Source organism: Camellia sinensis, unplaced genomic scaffold (genome assembly GCF_055761805.1).
Source record: "Camellia sinensis isolate YWXY unplaced genomic scaffold, ASM5576180v1 Unanchor13, whole genome shotgun sequence".
In the NCBI taxonomy this organism is placed as follows: Eukaryota; Viridiplantae; Streptophyta; class Magnoliopsida; order Ericales; family Theaceae; genus Camellia; species Camellia sinensis.
In genome coordinates, this window is record NW_028129009.1 from 7,523,349 (window position 1) to 7,537,737 (window position 14,389).

Consider the following 14,389-nt stretch of genomic DNA (forward strand, 5'->3'; position numbering starts at 1 on the left):
TTTAAATTATACCAAACACATATTTATAACTTAAATTAAGTTAAAGGCTGAAATAAACAGCTTATACGTTGTGCTAAACAGGGCCAGGGACTGATAAGATGAGAGAGTGAGGGTTGAGATAGATTAGGGTTCTTTTGTTTGTTTGTTATGGATAGTGAGATGAGATGGACGATCAAATTTGAAATATTAAAAAAATAAAAATAAAATAAGGGTTAATGCGAGCAGGTTGGGCGGGTGCGGTTCAAACCCGTAACCCGCCCACAATTCGAAACTTATATAAAATTCAAACCGCACCCTACCATAATGTGTTTGCAAAATCGTTCATACGTGTGCGGTTCGGATTGGGTATGGCAGTTTGGACGAGTTGGATAACCCTACGCCCAACCCTAACTTTTACAAAAAAAGAAAAGTTCTGTGGGTATATCATAGCTTCTACATACCTTAGCCTTGATATAGTCGGTTGACGATTAAATTTACCCCAACTCAAAGGAAGGGACTCTCGACCGGAGTAGTAGTGGGATCCACACCCACTTTATAACAAGGGTCTTAGGCAATGTTTTAAAAAACGATTGCGGCCACTATAACAATTGCAATTGAAGGGTGTAAAGGTTGTAGCATAATAGTTGCAGTAATCGAAACCGTGATTTTTTTATTTTTCATACAATTTGAAAAAACTTACTAGTACTCATTTTTTTTCCCTTTCAAAATCACGTTTATTGGGATTTAAAATAGATTTTGATAAATTTTTGTTAGTTTTTAAATATGATCCAATATATTTCATATTTTTAAATCACTATAAAAAAAGTTTTTTTGCATTTTATTTCAATAGTTAATGGCTTTAAAAATATTTGATTTTAAATGTCTATAAAATTATTTTTGAACAATAACTGAACTAACTAAATAAAAAATATTTATAATTATTAAATGAAATAATTATAAAAATAAAAATTGTGCCATAAAAAAATATTATTTTTGAGCTATTGATTTTTTTTTTAAAGATATTTTTTAGACAACACTTTATACCTAACTAAATAAAATTATTTACAATTAAGTATTAAATGAAATGATTATAAAAATAAAATTTATGCTATAAACAAAAATTATTTTTGAGCTATTGATTTTATTTATTTTTGTAAAAGACATTTTTTAGACAACACATTACGGTAACAAAATAAAAAAATATTTACGATAAAATATTAAATAAAATGATTATAAAAATAATACATCCGTTGTTTATATAATTTTTTTATTTTACATATTAATGTAATAAAATAATTTTTTTAAAAAAATATAAAGAAAAAATAGTCATACAAAGTTTTTATTTAGGCCAAGTTTGGCATGATTGAAAAAAGACAAAAAGTTAAAAAGTCACTATCCTATTTAAATCACATCATCTTATTTAAGTCACATCACCTCTCTAACACATAACTTCAAACCCAACCTAAACCCAACCCATATTTCATAAAAAGTCAAAAAGTGCACTTATTTAGTCTTCCCAAACTAGGCCTTAGGCTTGGATCACTTGAGTATTCTTTTTTTTGTAAATTTTTTTTTTAAACTTTTTTTTAGAAAGGAAGCTATTCAGAATATTGTAAAAGTGTGTAACGGTGTGTAGCGAGCCTTTATGGCTGTTACAGTATCGCTATGGCCGTTATTTAATACCGAAACAATTGTTATACATGCGAATTTTCATCGCACTACAAAGCGGGTGTAACGGGTAGCGTCTACCGCCGCAACCATTACATAACACCGCTTTTTAAAATTTTGATCTTAGGGCTTTTGTAACAATATTACAACACAGTCTTTTAAAGAAAGTCGTGCCTCTCGAAGGTTGAATGCAAACATCTTGTATGGAAGAAGGGCGAAGCTCCATTGAACCACCATCCCGGTGGTTATTAATGTATTAGTTTGAAACTTCGAGGATGTTGGTGTAAATTATCTTTTATTTTAATGTGTACAACAACATTTGAAGTTCTAAAATTAAAAGGTAAATTTCAATGTATGCGCCTAATAGTTTGACCTATATGCATACAACCTTTGTCATTTGAAAATAAATAAATAATATAAAAATAATAATACTCGTTTGAAAAAAAAAATTATTTTAGTAATTTTTTGATTTTTTGGCTAAAATATAAACTAAAAAAACTAGTATGTTTGGGATAATTTTTTGATTTTTTATGAAAAGATGTGCAAAAATTAGAAAAAAAAAATCTTTGACTATTTAGTATAAGTTGTTAATTTTTTAGTTTTTTTAATAACTTTTTAACTTTTAGACTATTTTAGTAACTTGTCAAACAAGGCCAGCCTTTCTGATCTAAACTTGTAATTACTTAAGTTCCATCACAATCCAGCTTCCAATTTGCTTAGAACAAGCCTCATTTGGCAACATAGTTACATAACATCTTATCTAAAAATCAAAAAGTCATTAAAAAAGTTAAAAATTCAACAAACTATACAAAAAAAAAGTCAAAAATTTATTTTCTCTCTACTTTTTGCATCTTTTTGTAAAAAACCAAAAAATCATCCAAAACATATTAATTTTTTTAATCTCATATTTTAACCAAAAAATCAAAAAGTTACTAAAACAAAAACACTCATATAAAATTATAATAAAGACGCTTTGCCAAAACTCCATTGAAATTTTTACATCCATTTCAATGAAGAAAGAAGCTCAAATTCTTACAATGGAAACCTCAAAAGCAATATCCATAAGGTAAAAGGAACAGAAAAATATCAATCATCCTCAGACCAGAACAACACTGCATTTGATGCACAATTGCTCTTGAAACATTAGACATGCCAAGAAAAAAATTACACAGTTACTTGCATATCAATGAGTTACATAAGATCACGTGTTGAAGAACAAAAAGTCCTCAAGAAAACTTCAAAGGAAATTTTGGGGTGGTGTTGTTAATTAGTCCTTAACATCAGTAACACCTTCTGCAGAAATCTGAAAGCGTGCTTCAGCTTCAGCAAGACAAGGAGAACTTATTACTTTACAAATGCGTTCGTCACCTCTTTCCTTTCTGAGAGCAAGCCTGTCACATAGATGGACAATGACTAGTGAACTTCCAAAAAAGTAACGGGATAAGAAAGAAAACCGTTTGTGGCACAAGCATACCTTGTTGTAGAAGCATGAGCCATGATGTTACCACCAATAGGTTTGATTTGAGGCCCGGCAAAAATGGCAGAACCATCCACTTGTGCAACAACTTGGTTTGTGATAACAACAGCTACACCAAACTACAATTAAAATAGGCAAAAGGCAAATTATGAAAAATTGGGTCCTTCTTTCATGAATTGCATCTAAATCATATGCAAATGCCTGTTGGCATATAAATAAATGAGTAAATAAATCATGGAAAAAGACTAATATTTTCCACGCCATGTAGAAACCCCAGAATCATGATTCTCACAACCTAAAGCTCAAATGATGAGCAAATACCATCCCCTCACATAATATGATGTCAACAATAAACAAGAGAGAAACCTACCTCATCTGCTAATTTTTGAAGACTTCTCAAGAACTTTGCAAGATGCATTTGCCTGGCTGACAGCTCTCCCCTTCCAGAAAAATCCGTTCTATAAAGAGCGGTAGCACTGTCCACTATCATAAGAGCAAACCTATTTGATGAAAATTTACTAAGTTCAGGTTAAGTCAACCCACATAAACTACTAAAGATATAATAAGGCAGTAATCAGAAATCTCTTTACATGTTAGTCCATTGTTTGTATTAACTATTAGCAGTAACATCTATGAATGCCTCCCAAATGCAACTCCAAAAAGGAAGGAAAAGAGAGCAGATGCTAATCAAAGGGAAACTAAAGGCATTTTAGTTATTGACTCTGCCTGATATGATATTGAGCAACTGGGGGAAAAAAAGTAAACAAAAGAATACCTGGTTTCCACCATCATTGAAGCAGTTTCAAGCAAAAGCCTTGATTGATGATCAGTGTTGTATGCTCTAGCATAGGCCACATTCTCCAAAACATCAGCACCGTTCATTCCAAACCTGCAACATTTACGCCATTAATGACAACTAACACGACAGATGTTTATCTTAAGGTAGCATTACAAATACCTGTCAGCTATTTGTAGGAGTCTTTGTGGTCTGAATGTGCCCTCAACATCAATGTACATTGCTTTTCCTTCACCACCGCCTTGATCTAACGGAAGCTGATATTTTAAAATGTAGACAAGTATGATGTGACACGTTAACGTGATAACAAAACAGATTGATGTTGCAACTAGCCACTGGGTTAACAAAAATAAAAAAAATTCCAGGCCAATGAATAGTCTAATGAACCTATGACGTAGAAACATCCTGCATCTTACTTGGCAAGTGACGCATAGTGTGTGACAAAGCTGAGTCTTTCCAGATCGAAACTCGCCATAAATTTCAGTTATAGATCCAGTCTCAATTCCTCCTGTGAAAGACAACCATGTGAGCTTAAAAGACTAGAAGTTATCAATTGCAGACAACTACTTCCAGGTTGCAACATTTATGTATCAATTGCAGACATTTATTTATGTATTTTGCATTGTAAAATAATATCATTATCAATGAAAATTACCCTCTAAGACCTTGTCAAGTTCTCGTGATCTTGAAGTTATCTGAATGATTTCAAGCCTTTGCGCATGGAGTTGGCTAGCACTAGTGAAACCCAAAGGAATCAATTTGGAAGCTGTTAACAAACAATAAAAACTGAAAATTTAATGGTTTTAACATTTCACCGATCATAGAAAATGCATTGAAGGGAAAGCATAAACAAACAACAACAAACAGTGAAAACATGCCTGCCTCGATGATCTTGTCAACTTTTGCTTCACTGATTCCTTTGATTTGCAGAAGTTCTTTCCTTGGAGAGTATGCAACAGATTCAACTGTGCAGAGACCAGCATCTTTAAACTTCTTTATATCAAGGGAAGCAATTCCAGATGCCTTCAGATGAACAAAGAAATGTCAATGTGTTTCATGGACTCTTTTATTGCCCCCACAGTACCCGTGTCCACTAGATATGACATGGATAAGAGTGTGCGATATGTGTCCGAGAAGAAGAAACTCACATTTGCTAGTAAAACAATATTTTTAGCCTCTCACATGAATTAGAAATAGAACTTTCATATATTTTCTAAATCCTATTTAATATCAGGTACATTCCTATATAATTTACAACATTTCATCCGAGAATATTATATAATATGCAATATAGATGTGTATATGACGTCAATTTCGGATACGTATCAAAGATCCTAAGATTTAAATTAATGAAGGTCTGACACTTAGTGTAACAAGCCCGCGGGGGACCTCGCTACAGCTCGGACTCGATTCGTGTCACGGTTCTTAATCTGAACCAAAGAGTCCAAATCTGGCAAATCGTTTTGAGAAAATAGATTTTTGAAAGAAGTGCCAAACATGGACTGCTTTGCCAGATACAGAGTCGCCACCTAAATATTTTATTTTTGGGAAATTTAGGAAACCCTGACTCGTTGCCTAAGGCCACGTGTCCGTCATCACCAAAGTTGCCTCGGCTCGGGAACTTGGGTACGATTGGGGAAGGTCACTTCGTGAGCACCCCCGCTCGCCCGATCAAAGATCGGCCTCTACTAACCATGATATCTATTTTTGAAAACTTTGTATGTCCTTATTCCGGTTATTAGCCTAGGTTACTATGTGATGCACACAGCATATAAGTATAGACTGGGTCGCCCGAATTGGAACAAAACATTTTATATTTGTTTATTTGAAAGATGGTTTGCTACTCGCAAGTAGGCTTTAAATGCAGATTTTGCCACCCGCAGGTGGGCTTAGAAAAAGATGGTTTTGCCACTATCTAGTGGGCTTAAAACTCACAGTCAATGATTTGTTCCAATTTAAACAACCCAACCTTCACCTATAGGCATTCAGGCAGTTATATCACATAAGCACATAGCCTCATGGTAAGCATGCTATTCATGGCAGTCACTCACACGCATGCAAGGATGCTAAAGCATAAAACTCACCGAGTACTCCAATCCAAAATAGAAACTATATTAGAAATCATGCATGATCCTAAGTATACAGAAATGCCCAATGCAGCGCATGCAAAATGCAACTATAGCAGGCTCGGCTATTCTAAACATGGCATATGGAATGCTACAGCTAACACGTATTCAACTTTGAAATTGAAATACTATGCAGTTAGTATGGTGCGCCAAGCCCGGTGCGCGCAAAACAGATGAATGAATGCAAACATGCTATCATACTGTATGCTAAATATGCCCTAATCTAACCATCATAAGCGGATAAATAAAAGGGAAGAAAGACATGGGGTTGGAAGACATACATCACACTCACGCACACTTATTACAATTATGCCCTCGCACAGAGGGTCCGAACAAATATACAGTCCCGAATACAAGAATATTACAGTCCAAATAAATATTACAGTCCAAATAATATACAAATTCCTAATTAATTAATCAAATTAACTAAGAAAACTGTAAAACTGGCGTGTAAGCCAGGGACTGCCTTGCTTCTGATGAACGATGCATGTCTGGGTTGCCTTGCGCGGAAATCCACTGGGATGCCCCAATTAGCCTCTGTTTTGTGATTTTTCTTGGAAAGCGCGCCAAACTCCGGAAGTTTGCTGATTCTTCATTTGCTGCAACAGAGAGCAGGAAAGGGGCATAGCAATGTATTTTCACAGATATATGCATGCCTCGATCCTCGTGCCACCAATCACGCATATCGATGCATGATGGCAGAGGAGTCGAAATGTGCAACTCAATATAAAATGAATGCACGTGTAAACACAACAAGAACCTAACTCCATCATGGATGATCCGGAGTGTCGGTGACTTGGAATTGAGACACGTTCCGTCACTCGGAGTACGAAACGCACCTCGTTTCCCGTGCCCGGGCTAACTCCTATCCCGAACATGATGTAATATGCATGACATGCATGAAATGCAACTAAGATACAGCCTGACATGCACAATGCTATGAAAATGAGATGTCTCGAAATGCGTGCACACGGGCACGCAAACCGAAAAAATGACATACGCAATGTAAATGACATGGAAATGTGATATGGGCTTACACTAACATGAGAGAGCTTCAGCCACACTCACATAAGAGGCCGATGGATGAAAATGAAGTGCCTCGAAATGCGTGCACACGGGCACGCAAACCGAGGCAATGGCATACGCAATGCAATATGGCTAAAATGGCATATAGAATGCAACATGGACTTACACTAACATGAGAGAGCCTCAGCCACACTCACATAAGAGGCCGATGGATGAAAATGAAGTGCCTCGAAACGCGTGCACACGGGCACGCAAATCGAGGCAATGGCATATGCAATGCAATAACATGGAAAATGATATGCAAACATGCTAATGGAATTTCAACACTGAAATGTGGGGGAAAACAGCCCCGAAATGAGGCGAAAGTACACCCGATACATGGAATCTCTCCCGAAATGCAAAATTAGGCACATAGAATGAACTATAGTTATACAAAGCATGCATAATTGGTACATGGAATGAAAAGACAGAAGCAAGGCGGCCCCAAAATAAGCATTTTACCAGTACAAATCATGGCCAAACAGCAAGCAAAGATAGGGAAACAATGGCATGCAAAAATTCCCTTCTACAATACTGAAGAGGGACCAAAAAGATGCACATTTACAGTTTATGACAGCCCCAAAATCAGTATACAAACATGCTAGAAATGCAATGCAAAATGAGGCTCAAAAGTGGCTATAACACAAAGTATACAAAATATTCATCAAACAGCTAAAGACCCTTAATGAAACATGAAGAATGGGCCAAAATAAGACTATTTTTAGTTCTGTAAAATGACTAAAAACCGAAGCACAATAGGCTGCCAAGATATGCAAGAAAAGGGGACCAAGGAGGGATATAACATGAAGTAGCATATGGAGGTCCCAAACCATGAAAGGCCCTTAATAAAACATGAAGAATGGACCAAAATAAGACTATTTTCAGTGCTGTAAAATGACCAAAAACCGAAGCATAATAGGCTGCCAAAACATGCAAGAAAAGGGGACCAAAGAGAGATATAACATGAAGTAGCATGTGGAGGTCCCAAACAGTGATGAGCCCTTCTTCAATGTTGAAAAGGGGCTCAAAATAAGACTATTTTTAGTTCTGTAAAATGCCCAAAAATGGAAGAATAATGGGCTGCCAAAGCATGCAAGAATGGGACTCAAAAGAGAGATATAACATGAAGTAGCATGTGGAGGTCCCAAACAGTGTTGAGCCCTTCTTCAATGTTGAAGAGGGGCTCAAAATAAGCCTATTTTTAGTTCTGTAAAATGCCCAAAAATGGAAGCATAATAGGCTGCCAAAGCATGCAAGAAAATAGCATTCAAGGAAGATATTGAAGCAAGCGCAAGGTGGGGGGGCTCAAACAGGGTTGAGCCCTTAAGAAAAGGTGAAAAAGAGCTCAAAAGAAGGCCACTTTCAATTAGGGCCGGAGCTCAAAACAGTAAGCATATATGGCTAAGAAATGTTGCAAAAATAAGCTCAAAAAGGGGGAAATGGTACTCACCCTTGAAGACAAGTCTTTTGTTGCTTCTTGGCTTTGAGAAGTGGTGCCTCTTAGCTGCTGGAAAGCTTCCCAAGTTGCTGGAAATGGAGTGGTGGTGGTGGTGCTTGGTGGTGATGAAGAAATGGGGTAGAACTTAGGAGTTTTTGAGAAAATGAGAGAGATAGAGGGATATTTGGATGCCTATGCTTGAAGCAATTTTTTCTAACCCCTAATACAAGTGTTGGAGGCTGGTTATAAGGACCAAGGAGAGGGGGAGCATGGAGAGAAAGGGTGGGGGAAAAGGACCAAGGCTTTTTCCCAAAAGGTGTCCCCCGAATTTAGATATTTCTGGGGGACAACAGCTATACAGCTGTAAAGTATACTTTGTGAGGATCATGACCGGCCACCTTTCAAAGCTGCAGGTGGCCGGCCGGCCACCTCCCCTAGCCGGCCGGCTAGGGGTCAAAAAGGTCAAGTTGATTTTCTGGCCGGCCACCACAAAAAGGTGTCCTCCCAGGTACCCTCATCACAACCCTGTTGTTCGAATTTGGAAACTTTAAAACAAGAGAGAGAATAGGCCATTTTTAGGAGGGGTTCAAAAGGGTCAGGTGAAATTTCTGGCCGGCCATATGATATTAGGATCCTCCCATGTGTGTACAACACAAATATGTGGTTTGGGGTTGAAGAAAGTGGCCCCAAGGTGTTCAACATGGGCTCGGAAGTGAGAAAAACGGGCATCGGAGGGCGAAAATGGAATATAACTGGTTGCCAAGATAATTGCTGGCCTTCCACCCTCCAGTGACCTTCCTGGTGATAAAACAGAGGTACCTGCCGAAAATGAACGAAAATCGATGCAAAACGAATGCTCGGGGGCCAAAACACGCAGTTCGGGGTCCCGAGAAATGGGCTGTTAAGCACCGAAAGTGGCGTTCGGCCACGAAGTGGGTCTCTCAGACCTCAGTGTCTCTCAAAAGGGAGTAAATAAGATGTATGCCAAAATTTAGAGCAAACGGAGATGGTTAAGCGGTCCCGAACCGAGGCACACGGCCAACGGTCCCGAAAAACCGGAAACTGGGCTCCGAAATGGGCAAAATGGCCTACGGCCACCAAATGTAGCCCACGGCTACTGAGAGATGGTCTACGGGACCTCTCCCTCCCCTCAGGAAAAGAAACAGAGAAAACCGAGCCTGGTTCGCAAACCGAGGCAAAGCACAAAAGAGGGTTCGGAAGTCCGGAGGCAGGGTTCACAGCCGAGACTCTGGGACTTCTGAACGAGCATAATATGCAGTATCACCGAGCGCTCAACTGGTGACGTCTAAGTCTTAAGGTCGGTCAAAAATGGGGTGTCTACAGTTGCCCCTCTTTGACAGAACTCGAAAGTCATAAGTGACGGGAGTGAATGTCAAAGCCCAGAGACGACCCATTTTTGACAAGGCCGAAGACTTAGACAAACATACAAAATAACACAGATGTGCCCGCAGGCATGGACAAAATGCAACCGAAAATGCACAGAGTCGGAGGTAACGCAATGATCATGCAAATGCAGCAAGCTGTAATGAAGCAAGTATTCGCAAATAGATGCAACAGTTTTAAGCAAGAATGCAAAGCAACAACTACATTTCATGCAGTTAAGAATGCGGAGAATTGTTCAATTCTCGTCGCGTCTCACACGGAGAAGATACGATACCTGCGCGATTCATCTGGTCGCGCCAGCCTCAAATGAACCGTACATACAATATCGTGTCTGCAAAAGAGAGAAATTCAACAAGCACAATACGCTAACAACATATATTCAATGTGATTCTGAAGGTTTGACACACACAGTGCCGGCGAGTGAATGCATCGCGATGCGAGAAAGGAAAGTGCGTGACAACGCATGCTCAAGCATAGAGGTATGGCAATATCAAGAAATGTGCATAATAATGCAAGTATGCTCATGAGAATGCAAGTTATGTGCATGATAGTGCAAAACGAGCGTAAATCATGGTGCCCGTTTGTTACGAAATGACGAGCAAGGAAACGCGTGTTTCGGCGAAGGCGACTTCGATGACGGCCTTCGATTCAATTTCCTGGAAAGACTACAACATATTCAAAAGGATACATCTTGATTTTGATGAATAATGATGAGACACATGTCAGAGCTTGAAGCTGAAGTTCCGGCGGAGCAATTTCGCGACCGGAAGTGTACTTTTCTTGAACTTTTTCAGGTCCCGGGAACTCCAATCTTCTTCAAAATTTGCAGGGAGCTAGGTGAGCCTGTGGGGGACATGGCCGGCTAGTTTTATGGAGGGTGGGAGGTGGCCGGCTAGCTTTCCAAAAAGAGAATGGCTGGCCGGCCGAAAAAGGTGGCCGGCCGGCCATTTGCCCAAATCCGAGGACAAATTGGTCTTTTCACCTCCCTTTCTTTGTGCTCTCTCACCCAAACACTTTGAGCCTATAAATGCAGCCACGAAATCTTATTCTCTTGCTTCTTACACCATTTTCTCCCTCAGATCCGAGTTCTATACGCGTTTTTCAAGGCCCCACGCAAGTTATTTTTGCGAAAATATCCAGTTTCAAGCACTTTGAACTGATTAAATTTTGGTTTCGGGGCTTCTTTTCTCATTTTCGCCACTTGAGGTGAGTTTGTCTCAATATTTGGAAGATTTTCTTGGGAGTTGACTTTTGTTGACTTTTTCCATTTCCCGAGAGTTGACTTTTGTTGACTCTTTCCAATTTTGGCTCATTTTTGCTCCTTTTGCAGATTTTCTGAAAATGACGGGTAACTCTCCTCATGGTGGAGGTTTTCCAGGTGCTGGGGATGATTTTGATGCCATGACTTTGCCCCCGAGGGTCCGCCCCTTTATTCCTGGGAGGTATGCTCCACCAGCACATGTCCTCCCTCAGGCCGTTTTTCGTCACTTCACCGATTTTGATGAGCGAGCACCTGGAGATCTACTCCTGCGGGAGCCAGAGCATCACCTCTCCTACGAGGCACGAGAGGTATTTACTTCATTTTCTGCATTTTTCGTGAATTTCGTGTTTTTGCCATGCTTGAACACACAGTTTAGCTTATGACATAGTACTTTGTTTGCATCCTGAATATGTAGCTTAAGCACTTGAATTTCTGAACACTCGGCTCATTAATTGATTGCGAGCGCATAGCACACATTAGTTAAGAAATGAACACACGGCTCACACACTGATTTATCGAACACACAGCCCGAATTAAATGGTGAACATATAGCACTCACTGACTTAGAGTAGAACACACAGCCCAAACTCCGATTTTCTGAACACGCAACCCAGATTGATAGTGAACACGCAGCCCACACTAATTGAGAGTTGAACACGCAGCCCAAACTTTAATTTCCTGAACACGCAGCCCAGATTGATAGTGAACACGCAGCCCACACTAGTTGAAAGTTGAACATGCAGCCCAGATTGATAGTGAACACGCAGCCCACACTAGTTGAAAGTTGAACACGCAGCCCAAACTTTAATTTCCTGAACACGCAGCCCAGATTGATAGTGAACACGCAGCCCACACTGATTGAAAGTTGAACACGCAGCCCAAACTTTAATTTCCTGAACACGCAGCCCAGATTGATAGTGAACACGCAGCCCACACTGATTGAAAGTTGAACACGCAGCCCAAACTTTAATTTCCTGAACACGCAGCCTAGATTGATAGTGAACACGCAGCCCACACTGATTGAAAGTTGAACACGCAACCCAAACTTTAATTTCCTGAACACGCAGCCCAGATTGATAGTGAACACGCAACCCATACTGATTGAAAGTTGAACACGCAGCCCAAACTTTAATTTCCTGAACACGCAGCCCAGATTGATAGTGAACACGCAGCCCACACTAATTGAAAGTTGAACACGCAGCCCAGATTGATAGTGAACACGCAGCCCACACTGATGTAGAGTTGAACACGCAGCCCAAACTCTTCATTTACACGTAGCTTATTTACTTGCACACAGCTTATTCATTTCATTGGCACACAGCTCATTCATTTTATACTGACACATGTATTCATTCTGAATGCAGGTTGGTTCTCGCAGTGTACGGGGTATGGCTCCACCGCCGCGCGGGATTGGTATGTCGAGCTCCCGGAGGCTGTTCAGGATTTAGTAGATCTGGCAGGGTTCGGGGCTTTCTGCATTGGATTGTCACGTTGTCCTGCCAGGAGGACACTGATGGCGGCCTTGGTGGACCAACTCCTTTCATTTCTCTGCCACTGGGGACATGACTATGACCCCTCTAGATTTTGCTGTGTTGACCGGCCTGGACATAGGAGGTTGGTCCATCCCTTATGACGAGGACATGGGCGAGTGGGAGGCCGCTTGGATATATCTACTGGGAGCTCGCCCGCCTGTCGACAGAGCTTCCGGGAGAGTTCGATATACTTGGTTCTCTTCTCACATCCGGCGGGCGGAGATGGAGCCCGAGACTCTTGAGGAGACAGAGCAGTATGCCCGCGGTTTCCTTATGTTCCTCTTCGGGACTACTCTGTTTACCGATAGAGGGAACACGGTCGGGCTATATCTGTTGAGCGCTCTGGTTGACCTATCACAGGTCAGTCGATACGACTGGGGTGGCGCCGGCCTGGCTACCCTTTACTGCTATATGAGTGCCACCTCCCGCGGGCAGGGAGTCTTACTTGGCGGTTATTGGAGAGCCTGGGAGGTACTTTTCTGTCCCATTGATTTATATTTCTGCTCTTCATTACTTGTACATTGCACACACAGCGCACTTTACAGTCTGTATTTTGCCCTCAGCACTTTGTACTTACATTCTGCACTGCTTTTCTCAGTTATGGGTTTACGTATACTTCCCAGTATTAGCCCCAGAGTTGGAGGTGGCAGGCCCCCCCATGACCCCATATTCACTGGTGTTCGAGGGCCCGCACCGGCCGAGACCCCGAGAGACTCTCCTTTATCTTCGGCAGTACTTTGACACTGTGCGGCCATCGGAGGTACTTCAGAACTCTCAGTCCCTTCCATTTTCATCTTTGATTTGCTACGCATATTCCCGATTTCTGATTGGTTTATGGACTTGTTATCCGCATATTACATGGCAGCCCTGGGCGCTCTTGGGTGATGGTCTCCGATTTCAGTATCCCGGAGGATCGGGCACCTCCCAGTACAGGTTCCTGCTCGAAGGACCTGTTGGTAGAGCATGGTTTCTGGGGGAACGCTTTCTGCGTCAGGTATGGGGGTATACTTCTCAGGACCCTCCCGCAGCACCCCTAGTCAGTATGCGGACTGCTGATAGGTTCTCCCACCAGGATGTAGTCGGTGCTATGCTGGGTAGTGATGCTTTGCTGCACCTCGAGGAGGGGGACTACGCCACTTACCGTCATACATATTTGATGCCTCCACTGACGGGGGTTCGCACCCCGATGACGAGGTCTGCTGGTACGTCATCTTCGAGCCAGGCCCGGGCTCGGGCTGCAGACGCCCCTTCTACTAGTAGAGCTGGTACATCGAGAGGTGGGGGTAGATCGGTTCCTCCGACTCCTCCGACTTATCCTCATCCTGGATGGCCAGACATGCCGTCCGAGTTGACGGGATGGCGTTTTGGGACTCCTTACCCGATTCCGCTAGAGCCTCCACTTCCTGACCATAGATATGTCAGGGATCCTGATTCACCACCGGTATGATTTATAGCTTTGATTTATTAGTCGGGTACTTGGACATTCATTCCTTTACTGATAGTTTTGCATTTGTATCTGCAGCCTCCGGTTGAGTATGTGGACGAGTTGCTTGGGGTGATGGCCGCACTTGAGGGCATGGTCCTTCGGAGAGAGACACACCTATCCGTTATGGGTGTGCAGGTACCGTTCATCTTTCTTGTAT

At 41.1% G+C, this 14,389-nt stretch overlaps 1 protein-coding gene across 1 annotated transcript; it reads right to left on the reverse strand.

The window, feature by feature from the left end:
* Nucleotides 1-2,747: 2,747 nt before the first annotated feature.
* Nucleotides 2,748-4,141, reverse strand: LOC145814813 (DNA repair protein RAD51 homolog). The gene is made up of 5 exons (XM_082911751.1): nt 4,083-4,141; nt 3,900-4,013; nt 3,495-3,624; nt 3,122-3,243; nt 2,748-3,038 (listed from the first exon to the last, which is right to left on the reverse strand). The coding sequence occupies exons 1-5, from the start codon at nt 4,139-4,141 to the stop codon at nt 2,915-2,917; spliced, it is 549 nt and encodes a 182-aa protein (XP_082767877.1). The 3' UTR covers nt 2,748-2,914.
* Between the last annotated feature and the right edge of the window lie 10,248 nt (nt 4,142-14,389).

What these genes read in the sequence shown, in the direction of transcription:
- LOC145814813 (XM_082911751.1), bottom strand. Translation starts at nt 4,141, where the DNA reads ATGTACATTGATGTTGAGGGCACATTCAGACCACAAAGACTCCTACAA. An exon ending in TCAATGATGGTGGAAACCAG is followed by an intron (nt 3,625 to 3,899) that starts GTATTCTTTTGT and finishes TTCATCAAATAG; the next exon opens with GTTTGCTCTTATGATAGTGG. An exon ending in TTCAAAAATTAGCAGATGAG is followed by an intron (nt 3,244 to 3,494) that starts GTAGGTTTCTCT and finishes TTTTAATTGTAG; the next exon opens with TTTGGTGTAGCTGTTGTTAT.